This window comes from Gorilla gorilla, chromosome 12 (genome assembly GCF_029281585.2).
Source record: "Gorilla gorilla gorilla isolate KB3781 chromosome 12, NHGRI_mGorGor1-v2.1_pri, whole genome shotgun sequence".
Lineage (NCBI taxonomy): Eukaryota > Metazoa > Chordata > Mammalia > Primates > Hominidae > Gorilla > Gorilla gorilla.
Window position 1 is genome coordinate 22,104,517 of NC_073236.2, and position 21,117 is coordinate 22,125,633.

The 21,117-nt window shown below is 43.3% G+C and overlaps 1 protein-coding gene across 1 annotated transcript; it reads left to right on the plus strand.

Annotated features, from left to right (window-relative positions):
* The first annotated feature begins 18,586 nt into the window (after positions 1–18,586).
* On the plus strand, positions 18,587–20,780 carry LOC115932819 (disintegrin and metalloproteinase domain-containing protein 21-like). The gene is given in 2 exon segments (XM_031006413.2): positions 18,587–19,962; positions 19,964–20,780. Coding segments are annotated over 2 exon segments (2,193 nt in total).
* Positions 20,781–21,117: the final 337 nt, after the last annotated feature.

Sequence of the window (21,117 nt, forward strand, 5' to 3'; positions counted from 1 at the left end):
ATGAGAATGCTCAGGCAAAATAACAATAGTAACAGCAAGAAATGAATCCTGCGGATATGAAAGCTGTTTGGAAACTGGGATGCTAACAGCCTGTAGGAGCTCCCCTGTGCAGCTGTGTGAGCAGGATGGAAGGGAGCAGGGCTTGTCCAGCCCCTCAGGCAGCTCTGGGAAAGGCTGGGGACACACACGTGGTGGCTGGCTCAGGCTATGGACTGGAAACTCCAGTTCTCCTCCTTGATTTTGGGAAAAGGGAAAGAATTTGGGGATAGAGGGACCACGGGACATGGAATCATTTGCTATAATTTCCTACGTGCTGGAGGCAGATGTTTGCATTCTCATTTCTTGGACATCAACTGGGTCTTTCACAGCTGTGCTGGGCACAGCCGGCGGAGTCCAGGGTTCCTCACAGGATTTCTCCCTTGTGTGACTCTTCCCAGCACAGTGCAGCCATGAAGGCATCCCTCATGATGGTTACCATATTTTAGAAATTTCCTGCACAGCACACAGTGCCAGTAGGATGACAGTTCTCTTCACAGTTTCAGTGAAATCCGAGAGATGAGGAAAAAGAACTGTGATGTCACATATGCTCATACAGAATCTTAAACATCTCCATTGTGCTTGCATCTCAGGTGCCTCAGGCCACTCCATAGCCCAGATACAAAGCAGAGGTTCCATGGCTCAGATGCTGTTCATTAAGGAAAGGAAACCCTGGGTGATGATTCCCTCCCCATGTGCCCTCCTTGGTTGCATATGCCCTGAGGCTGGGCCCTGGGGACCCCTGCCATCCAGGTCCCAGGCACCCCTGCAGTGAGATTTGTGTCTGGGCTCACACTGGGATCTCCTCTCTGTGTTTTGCACAGTCATACAGGGCTGTGTCCTCAGTAGTCACAAAATTCAGCTGCAAGGAGAACCGGATGTATCCTGAATGCATCTCTGGAGATGGATACTCAACTTTGATGGTAGGGATAAACTATATGCTCCCTCCATAACAGAGGTGAGCAATCCATTGCATTCCAACCTTTCCCTGCAGGTCGGGGGATCCACCCCCCTGAGTAACCCCTGGTAACGGAGCAGCGGGAAGCAGCACGGGACACGGAGATTGCCTGTGAGGGCTTTGCCCCTCCTACGGCTGCACCTGGGACAGGACACCTGGGAACAGAGAGGATTGCAGGGAGCTGTGTGCTCAGATGCAGCACCCCCATATCGTCACGTCTGACTCTTTGAGGCTTTCCCATCTGGAAGCTGCCACAGATCCAATGTGCAACATGAGGAATTTAATAATGGTGCATTGCATCCAGGACTTTGCTAACTGAGGTTATAGCTGTTCTTGCCAAATGGGGGAGGTGGGTAACTCTGTAAGTTGAGGGCTGCATTAATTTATTTCACTATAGTCATCATTTTACTGTATATATGTATTGCATATCATGTTGTATGTCTTAGATATACATAATACAATTTATTTTTTGAAAAAGAAAATGTAATTGTCAATCTCTACAATGAAATAACAGAATGTCACAAAAATAATATTTCATCTTAAAAAGTATTCTTGTTTTCAGCCATTGCTTACAAATCCCAAAATAATAAAAATAACCATTCCCCATATATTTGGATTCATCTCAGGCAAAACATTAGAAAACAGCCAGATTCATCCATGTAATCTTATCCTTCCTACCACGGATGTGTGTCTCTCTGAAGATGTGACACAGCTGTAGTCATCAGGACAGGAGAGTTGGTCGATTGAGGCATTTCTGATCCTTCCGAAGAGCATTTCAGAGGGAATGCCCTCTCTCTTCATCCAGCCCATCACTATGTCGGAATGTGACTTTTAAAACTGCTGTGATCATGCCCATAAATAAAGCCTCATAAATAAAGGCAATAAAAGTTGCCTTTCCTTCAATTTGTACTGAAATAGCCACATATAATAGTGGAAATAATCTTGAAGTAAAAATTAAATTAAACCAAACAGATTGAAACATTAACCTGAACTTCACGTGACTTCAAATTTAGTGTGTAGTGAGTAGTGAGACAGGCAGGAGGTGTGGCTGAGTATCAAGCTGTGCTCACCCCTGTCTCATCTTAGTGAGGAAACTGCCTGCATATTGCTTAGGTGTATTACAGACTCCCATTGGTAATGTGAACCTCACAATATGTGCTGATGGATCACATCTCAAAACTGAAACTGCATGTTATGGAGAAGGAGGTACCATCACCATCAGCTGAAGTAAACCCATGCTTAATAGCAGAATTTAAGCCAGTGACTAGAATGTGTAAGCTAGCCAAATCTCAAAAATAGGCAAAGAGACTGATATCTAGAAGGTAAGTGTTGAAATAGTGCATGATTTGGGGATGTTTTCAGGGAAAAAGAAGATTTGATGAAATATACACCAATACTGGACAAGAAGGAAGGAGATCGACTGTCATTTACAACATGGATAGATCCAGAGGACATAGTGCTAAGTGGAATGAGCCAGACACAAGATAAAAATACAGCAAGTTCTCACTTACATGTAAAATCTTTAAAAATATCAAATCCATAGAAACAGAGAGTGAAATGATGGCTACCAGGGGTGTGGAGAGGTAGGAAATGGGGAGAAATAGGTGAAAGTTAACAAATTTGCAGTCACGCAGAAGCTACAGAAGTTAGAGTTTGCAGTTATGCAGATGCTACACAAGAAAGAGCTTGCAGTTATAAAATCAAGAGCTCTTGTGTGCAGCTGGTAGGCTGTAGTTATATTTTATTGTATACTGAACATTTGCTAAAAGAGTAGAATTTAGTTTCTCCTGCTACAAAACGGTAACCATAAAAGGTAATTGATTGGTTAATTTGCTGCTAGGTTGTGGTAACCTTTTTACTATGCATGTGTATATTTAAACACCATGTTGTACACTCTTAACGTACACAGCAGAAAACATTGAAAACAAGTAGAACATAATCATCACCAAAAAAGATGGACAATGTTAAGGAACCTTTAAATACACACCTCCTTTCCCTGTGCTGGCTGATGTGAAGATTGACACCCACACAAATTAGGTAGTAAGGAAGCGAAAGAGCATACTCCAGCAGATTATTATTCAAAACTAGTCGCTGTAACCTAGGTTATAATCCTATTTAAACATTCAAGTGATCAAGCTCTGGAGGCATTCAGAAAGCCATTATAGAATATGAATGTTTAACTCCTGATTTTAAATTTAAAATAATAGAAAAATCTGGTTGTGTAACTCCAATAATTTCTTTTTTTTCTTTTTTCTTTTCTTTTTTTTATTTATTTTTATTTTTTATTTTTATTTTTATTTTTTATACTTTAAGTTTTAGGGTACATGTGCACATTGTGCGGGTTAGTTACATATGTATACATGTGCCATGCTGGTGCACTGCACCCACTAACTCGTCATCTAGCATTTCATTTTTCTTTTATTTTTATTATACTTTAAGTTCTAGGGTATACGTGCACAATGTGCAGGTTTATTACATATGTATACATGTGCCATGTTGGTGTGCTGCACCCATTAACTCGTCATTTACATTAGGTATATCTCCTAATGCTATCCCTCCCCCGTCCCCCCACCCCATGACAGACCCTGGTGTGTGATGTTCCCCACCCTATGTCCAAGTGTTCTCATCGTTCAATTCCCACCTATGAGTGAGAACATGCGGTTTTTGGTTTTTTATCCTTGTGATAGTTTGCTGAGAATGATGGTTTCCAGCTTCATCCGTGTCCCTACAAAGGACATGAACTCATCCTTTTTTTATGGCTGCATAGTATTCCATGGTGTATATGTGCCACATTTTCTTAATCCAGTCTATCATTGCTGGACATTTAGGTTGGTTCCAAGTCTTTGCTATTGTGAACAGTGCCACAATAAACATACGTTTGCATGTGTCTTTATAGCAGCATGATTTATAGTCCTTTGGGTATATACCCAGTAATGGGATGGCTGGGCCAAATGGTGTTTCTAGTCCTAGATCCCTAAGGAATCGCCACACTGACTTCCACAATGGTAGAACTAGTTTACAGTCCCACCAACAGTGTAAAAGTGTTCCTATTTCTCCACATCCTCTCCAACACCTGTTGTTTCCTGACTTTTTAATGATCACCATTCTAACTGGTGTGAGATGGTATCTCACTGTAGTTTTGATTTGCATTTCTCTGATGGCTAGTGATGAGGAGCATTTTTTCATGTGTCTTTTGGCTGCATAAATGTCTTCTTTTGAGAAGTGTCTATTCATATCCTTTGCCCACTTTTTGATGGGGTTGTTTTTCTTGTAAATTTGTTTGCTAACTCTGGTAATTTATGAAGCTCTCAAGATACATGCTTGGTGGTACCAGATGAGCTCAAGTAGATGTTAGCTTGATTTCTTCATGAAACCATGATTTCTCCACGAATCTTGAGGTGTATGGTAATTGGTTATTGTCTCCAATCAACATCTGATGGTAAAATTTAAAGTCACAGCTGTGGTTGTCGTTGCATCAGTTGTGACCAGTCAACAACGTCGTGCTGGTAAAAGAGTGATGGTAACCCTGGGGAGAAACCAAAGCTCAAAAATACTTTGAACACAGTTAAAATGATTTAACCCAAGAATCATCCACTTGGAGTTTGGGTATGTGTTATTTATGGTGTGACTACATTCAGAATGGCTTGAAGCATCTCCTTGCCAAAAGGCTACAGGTTTTTGTTTGTTTGTTTGTTAGTTTGTTTTTGAGATGGAGTTGCCCAGGCTGGAGTGCAATGGCAAGATCTCCGCTCACTGCAACTTCGGCCTCCCTGGTTCAAGCTGTTCTCCTGCCTTAGCCCTCCAAGTAGCTGTGATTACAGGCATGCGCCACCGCACTCTGCTAATTTTGTATTTTTAGTAGAGACAGGGTTTCTCCATGTTGGTCAGGCTGGTCTCAAACTCCTGACTTCAGGTGATCCGCCCATGCCGGCCTCCCAAAGTGCTGGGATTACAGGTTTGAGCCACCGTGCCAGGCCAGGCTACAGCTCTTAGAGTTACTACAAAGATGTTTGATTTTGTGTTTCAAACAGGAACATCTCAGAGATGTATCCCACTTTATCATGCATTTCTGGTGGTGGGATAGGTTCCTTTTATTGTGCTGTTGAATTTGATTTGCTGGGTTTTGTTGAATTTTGTACCTATACAAATTAGGGATATGAATTGTAATTCTCTTTTCTTAAATGGTCTTTGCCTGGCTTTGGTATCAGACTGAGAGTGTTCACATAAAAATATTTTGAAAGTGTTCCTTTAACTTTCTAGGAGAGTTTAGAGTTATTAGTTTTAGTTCTTCTTTAAACATTTGGTAGAATTCACTGGAGAAACCACTTGAACTTGATTTTCAAATCTTCTTGATTGGGAGATTTTTGATTGCTGTTTCAATCTCCTTGTTCATTTTTGGTCTCTTCAGGTTTTCTATTTCTTTATGATTCAGTCTTGGTAGAATGTATGTTTTGAGGAATTTACCCATTTCTTCTAGGTTATCCAATGTGTTGGTGTTTATTCAATAATGATTTATAGTCGTCTCCATGTATTAGTCTGTTTTTGCCCTACTATAAATACCTGAGTCAGGGTAATTTATGAAAAAAAAAAAAAGAAGTTCTGCAGGCTGTACAGAAAGCATGGCAAGATCTGCATCTGGGGAGGCCTCAGGAAACTCAGTCATGGTGGAAGGTAAAGGAGAAGCAGGCACATCTTCCATAGCTGAAGCAGGAGCAAGAGAGAGAACCAGAGGTGCTGCATGCTTTATTTATTTATTTATTTATTTTTTCTATTATTTAATTATTTATTTATTTTTTTCTATTATTTATTTATTTATTTTATTTTTTCTATTATTTATTTATTTATTTTTTAGACACAGTCTCGCTCTGTGGTCCAGGCTGGAGTGCAGTGGCACGATCTCAGCTCACTGCAAACCCCGCCTACCGGCTTCACGCCATTCTCCTGCCTCAGCCTCCCGACTAGCTGGGACTACAGGCACTCCCCACCACGCCCGGCTAATTTTTTGTATTTTTTCGTAGAGACAGGGTTTCACCGTGTTAGCCAGGATGGTCTCCTCCTGACCTCATGATCCACCCACCACGGCCTCCCAAAGTGCTGGGATTACAGGCGTGAACCACCGCATCCGGCCGCGCTACATGCTTTTAAACAACCAGATCTCAGGAGAACTCACTATCGGACGACAGCACCAAGGGGCATGGTGTTAAACCATGAGAAACCAACCTTCTCCCATGATCCAATCATCTCCCACTGAGCCCCAACCTCCAACACTGAGGATTACAACTGAACATGACATTTGGTTGGGGACACAGATCCAGATCATATCACATCATGATCATTTTTATTTCTGTAGCATCAGTTGTAATGTCTCCTTGATCAGTTCTGATGCTATTTATTTGAGTATTCTTTTTTTTGTAGTCTAGCTAAAGTTTTGTCGATTTTGTCTTTTTTTCAAAAGCCCTTAGTTTGTTGATTTTTCCTATTATTTTTCTGTTTTGTATTTCATTAATTTCTACTCTAATCTTTATTATTTCATTCTAACTTAGGACTTACTTATTCTTTCTCTAAATCCGGAGGTGTAAGATTAATAAGATTAATTTAGGTTCTTTCTCTTCTTTTTTTTATTTTTCTATTATTTTTTTCCAAACTCTTTTTTTTATACTTTAAGTTCTAGGATACATGTGCACAACGTGCAGGTTTGTTACAAATGTATACATGCACCATGTTGGTGTGCTGCACCCATTAACTCGTCATTTACATTAGGTATATCTCCTAATGCTATCCCTCCCCCGTCCCCCCACCCCATGACAGACCCTGGTGTGTGATGTTCCCCACCCTATGTCCAAGTGTTCTCATCGTTCAATTCCCACCCATGAGTGAGAACATGCGGTTTTTGGTTTTTTATCCTTGTGATAGTTTGCTGAGAATGATGGTTTCCAGCTTCATCCATGTCCCTGCAAAGGACATGAACTCATCCTTTTCTATGGCTGCATAGTATTCCATGGTGTATATGTGCCACATTTTCTTAAGCCAGTCTATCATTGCTGGACATTTGGGTTGGTTCCAAGTCTTTGCTGTTGTGAATAGTGCCGCAATAAACATCGAGTGCAGTGGTGCAATCTTGGCTCACCACAACCTCCACCTCCTGAGTAGTTTGGATTATAGGCATGAGTCACCACACCCAGGTAATTTTTGTACTTTTGTATTTTTAGTAGAGACAGGGTTTCACCATGTTGGCCAGGCTGGTCTTGAGCTCCTGACCTCAAATGATCCACCAACCTCAGCCTCTCAAAGTGCCAGAATTGCAGGTGAGAGCCACCGTGTCCAGCCCCTTTCTTCTCTTTTAATGTAGGTGTGCATCATTATGAATTTCCCTCTTAGTCCTGCTTTTGCAGTATCCCACGTTTCATTGTAGTGTGTTTTCACTGTCATTTATTTCAAAATATTTTCTACCTTATCTTTTAAGTTTGCTTAGCTTATACTTCTTTGTAAATTTTCAGTTTTTCCCTATTAGTGATTTCTAGTTTCAATCCATTGTCAGAAATGATACTTGATGCAATTCAGTCTTCTTAATTTTGTTGAGTCTTCTTTGTGATCTAACACGTGAGGTAATCCTTCCTCAGCCTTTTGGCTAAGGTCATGTGTAGTACCTAGCACGTGATCTATCCTGAAGAATGTTCCCTGTGCATTTGGGGAGAATGCATGCTCTGCTGGACTTGAATTGAATGTTCTGTATCTATCTGTTAGGTCAATTCAGTCTCTAGTGCTATTCAGGTCTGCTGTTTCCCTACTGATTTTCTGTCTGTATGTTCTATCTATTGATGAACTTGGGGTGTTGAAATCTCCTAATTGTATTGTATTGCTTTCTGTGTCTCCTCTCTGATCTGTAAATGATAGTTTTATATGTCTAGGTACTTCGATGTTGGATGCATGTGTGTGTGTGCATAACTGTATCTTTCTGATAAGTGAAACTTTGTATCACATATAATAATTATATAAGACAAAGATCTTTGTCTTTTGTGAGAGCTTTTTACTTAACATCTATTTTTTTCTGATATATATGTAGATACTCCCACCTCACTCTCTTTTGGTTAACATTTACATGAAATGTCTTCTTTCATTCCTTCTTTTCAGTTTCAGTGTATGTGTGTCCTTTAGTCTGACAGTCTTGAGTGATCATCCGGGAGCAAGATGGCGGAATAGGACTCTCCAGTGATGCTTCCCTGCCGGAACATTAATCTGAACAACTATCCACGCCAAAAATACCTTCACAAGAGCTAAGGAAGCCAAGTGAGAGATCCCCGTACCTGGTTACAGCCTAAAAGTAAGAAATGACACACTGAAGAGAATAAGAACAACAGTTTAGCATGACCTGTGTCACTCCTGTCCCAACGCCAGGTAGCATAGTGTGGGGAGCGATGCCATCTGGTGGTGGGAAAAGAGAAGGAAGGAGCAACCACTGCCATTTTGTTGCCCATTTTCTGGCAGTTTTGAGACTCCTGTCTCCCTCCCTCCCTCCCTCCCTCCCTCCCTCCCTCCCTTCCTTCCTTCCTTCCTTCCTTCCTTCCTTCCTTCCTTCCTCCCTCCCTCTTTCTTTCTCTCTGTCTCTCTCTCTCTCTTTCTTTCTTTCCTTCTTTCTTTCTTTCTTTCTTTCTTTTTCTTGTCTTTGTGGTTCAGTGATTTTCTCTGGTAGAATTTGTTGCTTCTGATTTTTAGTGAATCAGTTATAGGTTTTTGTGCTGTGGTCATCATGAGTCTTAAAAGAAACACCTTATAGATATGAGAAGTTATTTAAAGGAGACAACAACTCAAATGAAAGAACAGAAACAAGCAAAGGCAAAAAAGACACAGAAAAATTCTACATTTTGACTCCATCCCCTGGGTTTCTCCATGTACCTAATTTTACCAGTGGGTTTTATATTTATAAAAGTTTTGTTTTATTCTTTAGCATTTTTTTCTTTGAGATTTAAGAACTCCCTTTAGCATTTCTTGTAAGATGGGCCCGAGGGTGGTGAATCCTCTCATCTTTTGTCTGTTTAGGAAAGTCTTTATCTCTCTTTTGAATTGGAGGGGTAATTTGCTGAAGAATATATTCTTGGAGGGCAGGTTTTTTTTCTTTTGAGCACTTAAAAAATGTCAATCCATTCCCTCCTGGCCTGTGTAATTTCCATTGAGAAGCCTGTTGCCAGAGGAATTGGAATTCCTTCATATGTTATTTGTTTCTTTCCTCTTGCTGGTTTTAGGATCCATTTTTTGTCCTTGTCTTTGAAAGTGTGATTAGTGTATGTCCTGTAGTAGTCTTATTTTTGTTGATTCTGTTTGGTGTTGTCATGCCTTCCTGTACCTGGATATTTATATCTTTCTCAAGTTTTGGAAATTTATCTGTTATTATTTCTTTAAGTAAGCTTTCTACACCTTACTCTTGCTCAGCTCCCTGTTAAACAGCAAGAATTCTTTTGAGTTCTTCCTTGTCTGATGGAGAATGGTACTGATTTTTTCCAGCTGGATTACACACTGTGCCACCCACTCCAGCCTGCTGGACACAGCTCAAGCTATTGTTAGTGAAGGTGAAACCAGAGTCTTTGCAGAAGGCTCAGAGAATGCCCAGGGCAGCCTCACGTGTCCTCGACCTCCCCCAGCTGAAGTTCACAAGGGAGTCCTGGAAGCACAGAGAAAACACACTGAGAGCAGCCCTGTGTGGGGCAGTCACAGGTGAGCCTGCTGCAGGAGGGATGCTCCCTCAACAGTGATGAGCAGGCACAGGCTCCATGGTGGGGATGCTGAGGAGGGACCCAAACATGGGCTGGCTCCTCACCAGGGCCTGCAGGACAGCGGATGAGCTGCTTCTCATGAGCGGGAGCAGAGCTGCATTTCTGTGACATTCTCTCTGCGGACATGTGTGCACTGCTCAGCAGGGCTCCTCCCTTCCCTGCCTCTGGATGTTAGGAAGGGCAGCTGGCAAAGGTACCCTGGGACTGGATGCTCAGGGCATCTCTGCCCATCAGCCTTTGTTTTCCTTTCGTGTGGAGACTGTCTTGGAATCTGTCTGGATGAACGCTTACTACCAATGAAATCCAGTAAAGTCGCAGAAAGGAAACTTGCACAAAGAAAGTGGCTATTCGACTCTAGTCAGCTCTAGCACACTGTGGACGGCTGTAGAACACTGTCCTCACCCAGAAGGCAAAGTGCCTGAGTAAAAGGAAAAGAATTGCAGGTCTGTATATAGCCAAGACTGGAGCATGTAATTCCAGGAGTCATGAGCTCAGGCTGTCTCCTTTTCCATAACATCCCAGGGTCAGGTCACTGCAAGATGCCTCTCTGTACACCCCCTGTGGAGTGTGGGAAGAGGGTGACAAGGTTCACTGCGTCTGGGAGAAGAATATGGGGACTCCTGGTGACAATGCTGTGACCTACCCTTGGTGCTGCTACTGTGGTCTCTCCTTCTGTGGGGACAAGTGGTCCTAGGGATAGAGTCCCCATGTGCCCTGGGACAGCTCACTTGGAATGACCACCACAGATGAAAGAATCACTGCTCAATCTTATTTGAGTGTATGGTGAAAATAACACTCAGACACTACCAGGAGGGCTCAGGATGCAGAAGGGGGGGCTCAAAACCAGGGGGGCTCAGACACCACCAAAGGGGCTCAGGACCCACCAGTAGGGCTCAGACACTAATAGGGGGGCTCAGGACATCACCAGCGGGGTTCAGACACCACCAGGGTGGCTCAGACCACGAGGGGGAGCTGAGGGCAGGCAGAGGGGCTCAGACACCAGTAGAGCGGCTCAGACACCACCAGGGAAGCTGAGGGAACCAGAGGGGATCAGACACCAGGTGATGATCAGCACCAGCAGGGGGCGCTCAGGACCTGGCTCGGGAGCAGATGCAAGGTGAAGCTGACATTTCCTTTTTCTCCTTGGTAATTCTTTGGCCTGCCCTGCAAAAATCTTGCTCAGCAGATATTATTGTTTCTTCCCTGTAACTTCTTAGTTCCTCTCATCTGAAAAGGACTAACTTGGAACAGAAATCCCATTTAACTTTTCATACTTCATTTTCAGTCTCCTTCTAGCAATATTTCACTAAAATGTTAGTAAGAAACAATGAAGCCACAGTCCAAATGTTAGCACCATGCAAAGATTTGTATGTTTTCTCCACTTTGTCGATTACGACTTAGGAAACTCTTCCCTCAATCCACTGTCTGGTATACACTATGGCGTTGTGTTTCGCTTTCTTTCATTGGTTTTGCAAGGAGATGAAGCACCATTTAATGGGATGTGTCCTCTTTTTCTGGTTGGCTCCTCGTGGTGTCCACCTCAGATGGTTTTGCCACCACGATTAATCCGTTAATGCCTTCAGTCACCCTCACTATCCATGTAATGAAGCAATGAGTCCCTTTACTTCATCTACTTGTGTCTCCATGAGTCAGTTCTCTCCTCTCCATTCTCACAAAGGACAGCCACCCTCAGGCCACTGCTTCAGAGCCTCATGCAGCCTTGGGTGGCAAACCTATTAAAAAGCTCTGGCTATTTAGAAAGAATGTATATTGGAAACTTAATCCCAAATTCCATAGTGTCCAGAGGTGAGAACTTTCAGGAATGATTGGGTCATGAGGGCTCTGCCCTCATGAAGCAATTAATGCCATTATTGGCAGAGTGGGTTACTCATAGAGGGAGTAGATTAGTTACTACAGGCCTGGGTTCCTCATTAAAAGATGAATTTAGCCCCATTTCTCTCCTTCACACATGCTTTCCTGCCTCCCACATAGGTGTCACAGCAAGAAGGCCCCTTCAAGATGCTAGCACCTTGATATTGGACTTCCCAGGCTCTAGAACTGTGAGAAAACAAATTTCTTTTACTTATACTTAGTCAATCTGTGGTATTGCCTCGTTGCACCACAAAGCGGACTAAGACAAAAAAATCAGTATCAAGAGGTGGGGCTTTTGTGATTACATATACTCCAAAATGTAGAAGTGGATGTAGTAATGCACAAAGACTGGAATAATTTGGAGGATCAGACTATAAAATGTCTAGATTGCCCTGAATAGAACACTAGAGGTGATTCTTTTGAGGACTCAGAAGAAGAGAGTTGTGAGGAAATTCTGAAACTTCTTAGAGATTATTCAAGTGATGATCATTAGAATGTTGGTAGAACCATGGACAATAAAGGCCGTTCTGATGATGTCTCAGGAGAAAAAGAAGAATAGCTCATCAGAAAATGGAGCAAAGGCCATCCTTGCCATAAAGTGGCAAAGAATGTGGCTGAACTGTGCTCATCCCTAGGTCTTTCTGTAAAGTGGAAGTTCAGAGCCATGAATGAGGATATATGATGGAAGAAATTTGAAGCAAATCTATGGCCTCACTTCTAGCAGGCACTTTAGGACTCTGTTCCCTGTGTCCAGGCACAGCACTCCTTGGCTGCCCATGCTGTGGCTCAGGAGGACCTAGGTGTGGCTCAAGCCATCACTTTAATGGTACAAGTCATTAACTTCCATGGCATCCATGTGTTGTTAATTCTGCAGGTGTGCAGAATAGAAGAACCATGAGGGCATGGCTTTCTCCACCTAGATTTCAAAGAATGCTGTGGACAGCCTAAGGTCTCGGGCAGTGAGTTGTTGCAGAGACAGAGTCACCACACTGAGCCCTCAGCACAATGCCAAGCAGAAATATGGGTTTGGAGGCACCACAAAGGGTATCCAGTCCACATAGGAGAGCTAGAGGCTTGAGAGTCCCACCTGTGAGAGGGGCTGAGTGGACTGAACCCAGAAAATCCATAGAGACAAGACTGCCAAAGGCCTTGGGGGCCCATCCCCCTCCCCAGTGTACACAAGATGCAGTCAAGGAGGATTTTTTCCAGCTTTAAGGCTTAATGTTGTTCTCCATGTTGGGTTTTGGACTATGCACTCCTTCTCCTTACCTCTCTCTGAGCTTTGAAATGGGAATTTCTATCCCATACCTGCCTCATCATTCACCGTATTTGAAAGTAGATAACTTATTTTGATTTTATAGGCTCATAGATGGAAACAATTTATATCAGGCTAAATTGTGCCTTCGGTGTCACTCATATCTGATTTAGATGAGACTTTGGACTTCATACTTTTGCATTGATGCTGGATGAATTAAGACTTTGAAGACAGTTGGGATGGAATGTATGTAGTTTACATTGTAATTGGGACATACATTTTGGTATTAGGAATGGAATGCTATGGTTTAAATGTGTCACCCAAAGTTTATGATTTGGAAACAATCTTTAATGCAACAGTGTTGAGAGGTGGGACTTTATTATGTGATCAGGTCATGAAGGCTCTGTCCTCATGAATAGATTACTGTCACTATCATGGGAATGGGTTAGTTATTACAGGAGTGAGTTTCTAATAAAAGATGGCCTCTTTTTTCTCACAGACAAGTGGTCTCTTGCTCATCCTCCTCTGCTGTTAGATGATGCAGTGAGAAGGCCCTTTTCAGATGCCAGCCCCTTGATATTGGGCTTCTCTGACTCAAGTACCATTAAGTATAAATTCCTTTTCTTTAAAAATTGCCCAGTCTCCATGTTGTGGGTGCCTGTAGTCCCAGCTACTCGGGAGGCTGAGGCAGGAGAATGGGGTGAACCCGGGAGACAGAGCTGGCAGTGAACGGAGATCATGCCACTGCCCTTCAGCCTGGGAAACAGAGCGAGGCTCTATCTCAAAAAAAAAAAATAAATCCCCAGTCTCTGGTATTCTGTTATAGCAACACAAAAACAGACTCAGACTAACCCATTGTAAGATGTGTGAGGTGACATCTCATCCCAGTTTTAATTTGCATTTCCCTGATGATTAGTGATGTTGAGCATTTGACTCTTTATGTTGAGTGAAATAAGCCTGGTATAAAAATTACTCAATGGTCTCACTTACACATGCAATCTAAAAATGTTGAACTCAGAGAAGTAGAGAGTAGAATGTTGACTACTAGGAGCTGGCATTAGGAGAATGTAAAAGCTGAGGCGCTGGTGAAAGGGTACAGAGTTTTGGTTAGACAGAAGGAATTCATTTGAAGATCTATTGCACACCATGGTCAGACCTCAGAGATACTAATGTACTATATATACTTGAAAACTGATAAGAGAGTAGATTTTACACATTTACACCATTAAAAAAACAGTATGTGAGGTGACGGACATGTTTATTTACTTGATTTAATAATTTCACAATGCACGCATATATCAAAACATCACGTTGTATGCCCATAATATATGAAATACAATATATTTTTCTAGTAAGTGTGATGCCTCTGTTTCTTCAACAACAGTTTCTGGAGATTGTTTTTTCCTTGGTGTGGGCCATGTTTCCTCTCTGCTGTCTTTATGCAGTTTTCCTTTCCCATGGGTTGATTTAAGACAGTGACAATTTATTTATTCTATATCTGGTAATTTCACTGAGAAACCTAAAGAATAGCCACTTGAAACCATCTGGCGCCACCGAGAAACCATCCGAAGGACACAGATTTTCTGAGTGTAGGCCACAACCATATTTTAACACTTTTTAAATTCAAAATCAGGGTTTAAATTTTGATATTTTACAATGGATTCTTTGATTCCCTCCCAAGATCCAACCGTTGAGCGTGTGAAAAGGGCTGGGACCCAGGTTACGGCTGTGCTTGGCATGATGATGTCCTGCAGAAATTCCTTTGGCTTTCTACATGGAGCTCAGCCTCCATATCAGCCAGCTCACTTGGAGGTCAGAGTACTTCTCAAAGATCCTCAGTGTGTTGTTTCATTTTGAGAGGTTTCCAGCCCATGTGAGACATCCCTTGGTTTTACAATCATCACAAAGTTGTTTACGATTCCAAAAACATACCTGCCATCTGTCCATATGTTTGTTCTGCAGCTTTTGATTTCCTAAAATGCTGTAGTAACTGCAATAAGTTCTACCATCTGGATTAATTTTCACCTCAGTTGGAAGAGTGTATTTTAAGATAAAGATAAAATAGTAATAGTATATCCTCCTTGGTAATATCCAGTTCTATATTTTGAGCTATGGTCCGTCAATAAATAATGTTATGTCAGGGTCCTCAATGGAGTGCCTGAACATCTAAGGAAGGTACAGAAGTTTCCCTAAGATAGAAACCATGGTGAGCACAAGTTTGCTATGCACCCATGTCTCCGGTCTGTCTCACTATGCACCTGACACTCATTTTAACCTCACCAGGAAGTCAGTTAACTTCCAAATCAGTTTATTGTAATGCTTCTAGGTAATTATATGTGGCAATTTCTGGCAGAGATGAATAAAAATCTTCACCAGAGAATCTAATACAGAAGAAAGCAAGAGGCCCTGGGCTTGTTTTCATAAAAGCATCGTACACCAGGCAGTTGATTCTTTCGGCTGTCGGCACTGGCACACCCAGCATTCCGGCTTCATCCCCTAAGTAAGCTTCATCGTGCATGGATAGGCTGGAACCTTTCCTGAGGCCATATGCCGATGGATATGCAGCACTGTACCACATGTCCACAGAGATACAAAATCCCCGATGGGAAGAACGAGGCTGGATCAACGGGACTGGCAGTTTCTCACTGAGGAAATGTGAGGTCGGCTTCTATGGCGGACAATTCAGGAAATTATGCAGCAGTTTTGTAATTGATGGTTATGGAAAAATGAACCATTGAGATGACTAATGACTTACATTCCATTATTCCAATTAAGAAACGGACATCACAGTTCGCCGCAACTAAATTTTCATAACCTAAATGGATTACTTTAAACTTCTTCCTACATCTTCTCTTAATAATTTTTAATAACGAATGTGTCTTACCTATATTCCCAATATTTAAAACTGGGCTGTCAAGAGAGTCTAGAGAATTTGAGAACTAAGAACAGTGAAACTTCTGTATGTTCAGCAGCTGCCAAAGCAACACAATATTCCCCAGGAACACTGTTCTGTGCTTCAGCACAAATCATGCTTGTGTATTTCCTAATGGCTCTAATAGTGACCCTCCATTCCCATCAAACATTTGGCCTCCCCTTTCTCCACGTCCCCTCCATTCACACATTATACTCTCAGCTCTGTCTAGGTATCGTAAAAGCCAGCAAATGGACCCTCCTGATCTCCTGAACATGAAACCCAACACTATCATGTGATCGGCTCCTCTTGGCATGGTGACCTTCAAAGGCATCTCCTTTAAATAATCACCATTTTTTCCTTCTGTAACAAATTGTTTCTTTCCATTGTGCCTTCCCATAAGCATTTTAACATAATTTACTGTCCGACCGCAGTTATTAATACACACAAATGCCACAACCTCTTTCTAGCCCAAGAGACCTGATTAATTCTTCTTTGGGGATGAGCACACCCTAGAAACACATCCCATTCACATAAACACGGGCACACCGATGACGTGTTCTTGAGTCTACACCATTCTCTGTCCAACTCCATGAGCCCCTGAAGACCAAGACAGGCTCTTTCACACCAGTGCAAGCTCCGGCCCAGGGACAGCCTGCTAAGGAATGGGCTCAGCTGGGTCTGGGTGCTGGGTTCATCTCTTCCCCTCTCCTGTCCCAAAGCAGGTCCATCACCCTGCTCAGGTCTGAACAGGAGTGTCTAGGTTTGTCTGGCCATCCGACTTTTTCAATTTTTAGAAGATCTCCTATTACCTACTGTATTCATTTTGTAGGGCTTTTATAATGAAATACCACAGATTGGATGGCTTACAATACAAAACCAATTTCCTCACACTTATGGAGGATGAAAGCCTAAGATCAAGCTGCCAGCTGGGTGGGTTTCCTCTGAGGTCTCACTCCCTGGTGTGCAGACGGTGCCTTCTCGCTGTTCTGTGGTAACATGGCCGTCCCTCAGGGCGTGTGCACCCTCCCTCCTGCTTCCCCTTCTTATAACAACAGTCAGATTGCATTAGGGCCCCACTCCAGGAATCTCACTTTAACTTATTCACCTCTTTAAAAGACACTAATCCAAGTATGATTTCATTATGAAGGACCAAGGGTTGGGACTTCAGCACAAAAATTTAGGAGGGACACAGTCTCCCCTAGCAGCCTCCTTCAGGGATGTCAAATATTTTCCTTCTGCTCCCTGTGAAAACCCTAAAGGGGTAGGGAAAGGGCATCCAACCTGCACGCTCATAGAGGGGAAACCAGCTTCATTAGTAATCGTTCATTTGTGGTAAAAAGGCAGGATTTGAAGCGATGGAAGATGGGAGTACGGGGCATTGGAAGACAAAGTGCCACACAACGCAGGCTTCGAAACACACCATGGTCATGTTAAGTTTAAATGGAGTGACCACATTCGCCAGGAAAGGGAAATATTTACACTTTTGAGGAAACAGTAATTTGTGTTTCTGATTGTGATCTGGCCTTGGATTTTCCCTCCCCTCATAAGCAATGACAGAATCAGCAGAAATATGTGAAACATTAGTTCTCAGACATGAGACACCCAGAGAGGGCCCCCTGTGTCCTTCCCTGAGAGCTGATCAGCTCCTGCATCTGAAGAAATGACCAAAGACCATGAGAGAACCACACAGAAGCATCGGAGGGACAGCACCTGGGGCTCTCATGGGGTCAGGAATAGCGTCTGTTCCCAATAGATGGACTAAGTAAAAAGTATCATAATTCACAAGGGTTTTACATAGCACAGAAGAAAAAGTTACCCTATATCAACTGTTGATCTTGTGAATCCAGGAACTCTGGATTCAAGGTGGTCGGGCACATCTTGATTTAGGCATTTCAGGGACACATGAGACATCAATCAATATAAGTAAGAAGGACACTAGTTCCATCCAGAAAGGCTGAGACAACTCAAAGCAAGTCCTCCCCACTTAGGGCTTCCAGATCACAGGTAGGTGAGAGACAGATGGTTGCATTCTTTTGAGTTTCTGATAAGTGTTTGCAAAGGAGGACATGAGAATATGCATCTGTCTCTGTGAGCAGAGGGACAACTTTAAATAGAGTGGGAGGCAGATTTGCCCTGAGTGGTTCCCAGCTTCATGGGGCCCAAGATATTTTCCTTTCACAATCTGGTAACTTCAAACAAAACTTCAAAGCCACAACAAAACAACAAAACAACAACAAAAAGAATAAGACAAAGGTACTTATTAAGAGTAGAAAAACATTCAGTCCCCAAGGAAAATATTGGCAGTGTCCACCTCCACATGACAAAGGAGTAAGCAGTGTGAGCCTAAGAAAGGAGCATATTGACCCACAGAGTGACCGAGAATAACACGGGTGATGCGAGGGCATTGAACACACATCTTTGTATTTTGTAGATTCAGAAAGCAACAGAAAAGATTGACGGTGGTAAAAGAGACAGCCCTGCTTCCCTCTCCCTTTTCCCTTCCCAATGAGCCCTCACAGCTGTGACCCTCAGCCTCATCCCGCAGTGCAGCAGCTGCCATCCTGTCCAGACCCACCTCCTGCCCCTCCCTGGGACGGTTACCTCATTCCATCCCAGAGTACAGGTGCCCCGAGGTGTGGTGCGGGATCCTGGGATGGCCCTTTGTTCTCTGTCAGGGTCTCCCTGGAAGGGACGCAGCCACTGCAGCTGGTTGGGGCCTGGCTTCACCAAGGACAGTCCTTTCCTTTCCCATTGTCGTTGGGTAATTATTGCTGGGCTGGGACATGAGGCAGGCAGAGGTGCGGGTCACCCTTAGGGCCCCCCTCTTGCTGCTGGGGCTCTGGGCGCTCCTGGCTCCAGTCCAGTGTTCTCAAGGCCGTCCCTTGTGGCACTACGCCTCCTCCAAGGTGGTGATTCCCAGGAAGGAGATGCACCACTGCAGAGGCCTTCAGTTTCCCGGCTGGCTGTCCTACAGCCTGCGTTTTGGGGGTCAAAGACACGTCATTCACATGCGGAGGAAACACCTTCTTTGGCCCAGACATCTGCTAGTGACAACTCAGGATGACCAAGGAGCCTTGCAGATGGATGGCCCCTACATTCCACCAGACTGCTACTACCTCGGCTACCTGGAGGAGGTGCCTCTGTCCATGGTCACCATCGACACGTGCTATGGGGGCCTCAGAGGCATCATGAAGCTGGACGACCTTGCCTACGAAATCAAACCCCTCCAGGATTCCTGCAGGTTTGAACATGTTTCTCAGATAGTGGCCGAGCCCAACGCAATGGGGCCCACATTTAGAGATGGTGACAATGAGGAGACAGACCCCCTGTTCTCTGAACCAAATAACAGCATGAATCCCAGGATATCTAATTCGCTGTATAGTTCTCATAGAGGTAATATAAAAGGCCACGTTCAATGTTCCAATTCATATTATCGTATATATGGCAATATTACAACCTGTTCCAAAGAGGTGGTCCAGATGTTCAGTCTCATTGACAGCACTGTTCAAAATATTGATCTGCGGTACTATATTTATCTTTTGACCATATATAATAATCGTGACCCAGCCCCTGTGAATCAATATCGAATTCAGAGTGCAATATTTACCTATTTTAAAACAACCTTTTTTGATACTTTTCATGTTCATTCATCCACACTACTTATTAAAGACGCACCACATGAATCTAACTATGAACCTGAAAGGTATAGCTTCTGTACACATTTAGGCCTATTACACATTGGTACTCTAGGCAGACATTATTTATTGGTAGCCATCATAATAACCCAGACACAGATGAGAAGTATTGGTCTGGAGTATGATGATAACTACTGCACATGTTAGAGAAGGGCCTCCTGCATTATGCAGAGATTTCCTGGGATGACAGATGCATTCAGTAACTGTTCTTATGGACATGCACAAAATTGTTTTATATGTCCAGGCCGGTGTGTTTTTGAAACACTTGCTCCTGTGTATAACGAAACCATGACAACGGTTCACTGTGGAAACCTTATAGTGGAGGGGAGGGAGGAATGTGTCTGTGGCTCCTTCAAGCAGTGTTATGCCAGTTATTGCTGCCAAAGTGACTGTCACTTAACACCGGGGAGCATCTGTCATATAGGAGAGGGCTGTACAAACTTCAGCTTCTCCCCACCAGGGACTCTGCAGACCTATCCAAAATATATGTGACCTTCCAGAATACTGTCACAGGACCACCGTGACATGCCCAGCAAACTTTTATATGCAAGATGGAACCCTGTGCATGGAAGAAGGCTACTGTTATCATGGGAACTGCACTGACTGCAAAGTGCTCTGCAAGGCGATGTTTGGTGTCAGTGCTGAGGATGCTCCTGAGGTCTGCTATGACATAAATCTTGAAAGCTACCAATTTGGACATTGTATTAGACAACAAACATATCTCAGCTACCAGGCTTGTACAGGAATAGATAAGTTTTGTGGAAGACTGCAGTGTACCAATGTGACCCATCTTCCCCAGCTGGAGGAACATGTTTCATTCCATCACTCAGTGAGAGGAGGGTTTCAGTGTTTTAGACTGGATGAACACCGTGCAACAGACATGACTGATGTTGGGCGTGTGATAGATGGCACTCCTTGTGTTCATGGAAACTTCTGTAATAACACCCGGTGCAATGCAACTATCACTTCACTGGGCTATGACTTTCGCCCTGAGAAGTGCAGTCGTAGAGGGGTCTGCAACAACAGAAGGAACTGCCATTGCCATATAGGCTGGGATCCTCCACTGTGCCTAAGAAGAGGTGCTAGTGGGAGTGTCGACAGCGGGCCACCTCCAAAAAGAACACGTTCTCTCAGACAAAGCCAACAATCAGTGATGTATCTGAGAGTGGTCTTTGGTCGTATTTATGCCTTCAGAATTGCACTGCTCTTTGGGACAGCCACAAATGTGCAAACTATCAGGACCACCACCGTTAAGGAAGAGACAGTTACTAACCCTGAATAAGACTAATTCAGCCTCCCAATCCCTGTAAAGATACAGAGAATATAACAGCAAAATCTATGAAATAGGATCGGGGAAGGGATGGCAAAGCTCAAGTCCACATTTCTTGAAGTCCACAGGAGGCACATGGTCCTGTCTCACGTCACAGGGAAAGGGGAGGCATTGGCTTCTATCCCACGTTCTTGTAGGTTGCTGATGTTCACTCTGAAATAAATCTTCAAAAACACACATTGGTGCCTTCCACATTTTCTTAGACTCCTCTGGGAGCCCAAACTTGGCCAGAACCTCTGGCCTGGAGAGACATGAATGAGCATCTGGCTCTTGACCTGAGGTCGCTGGT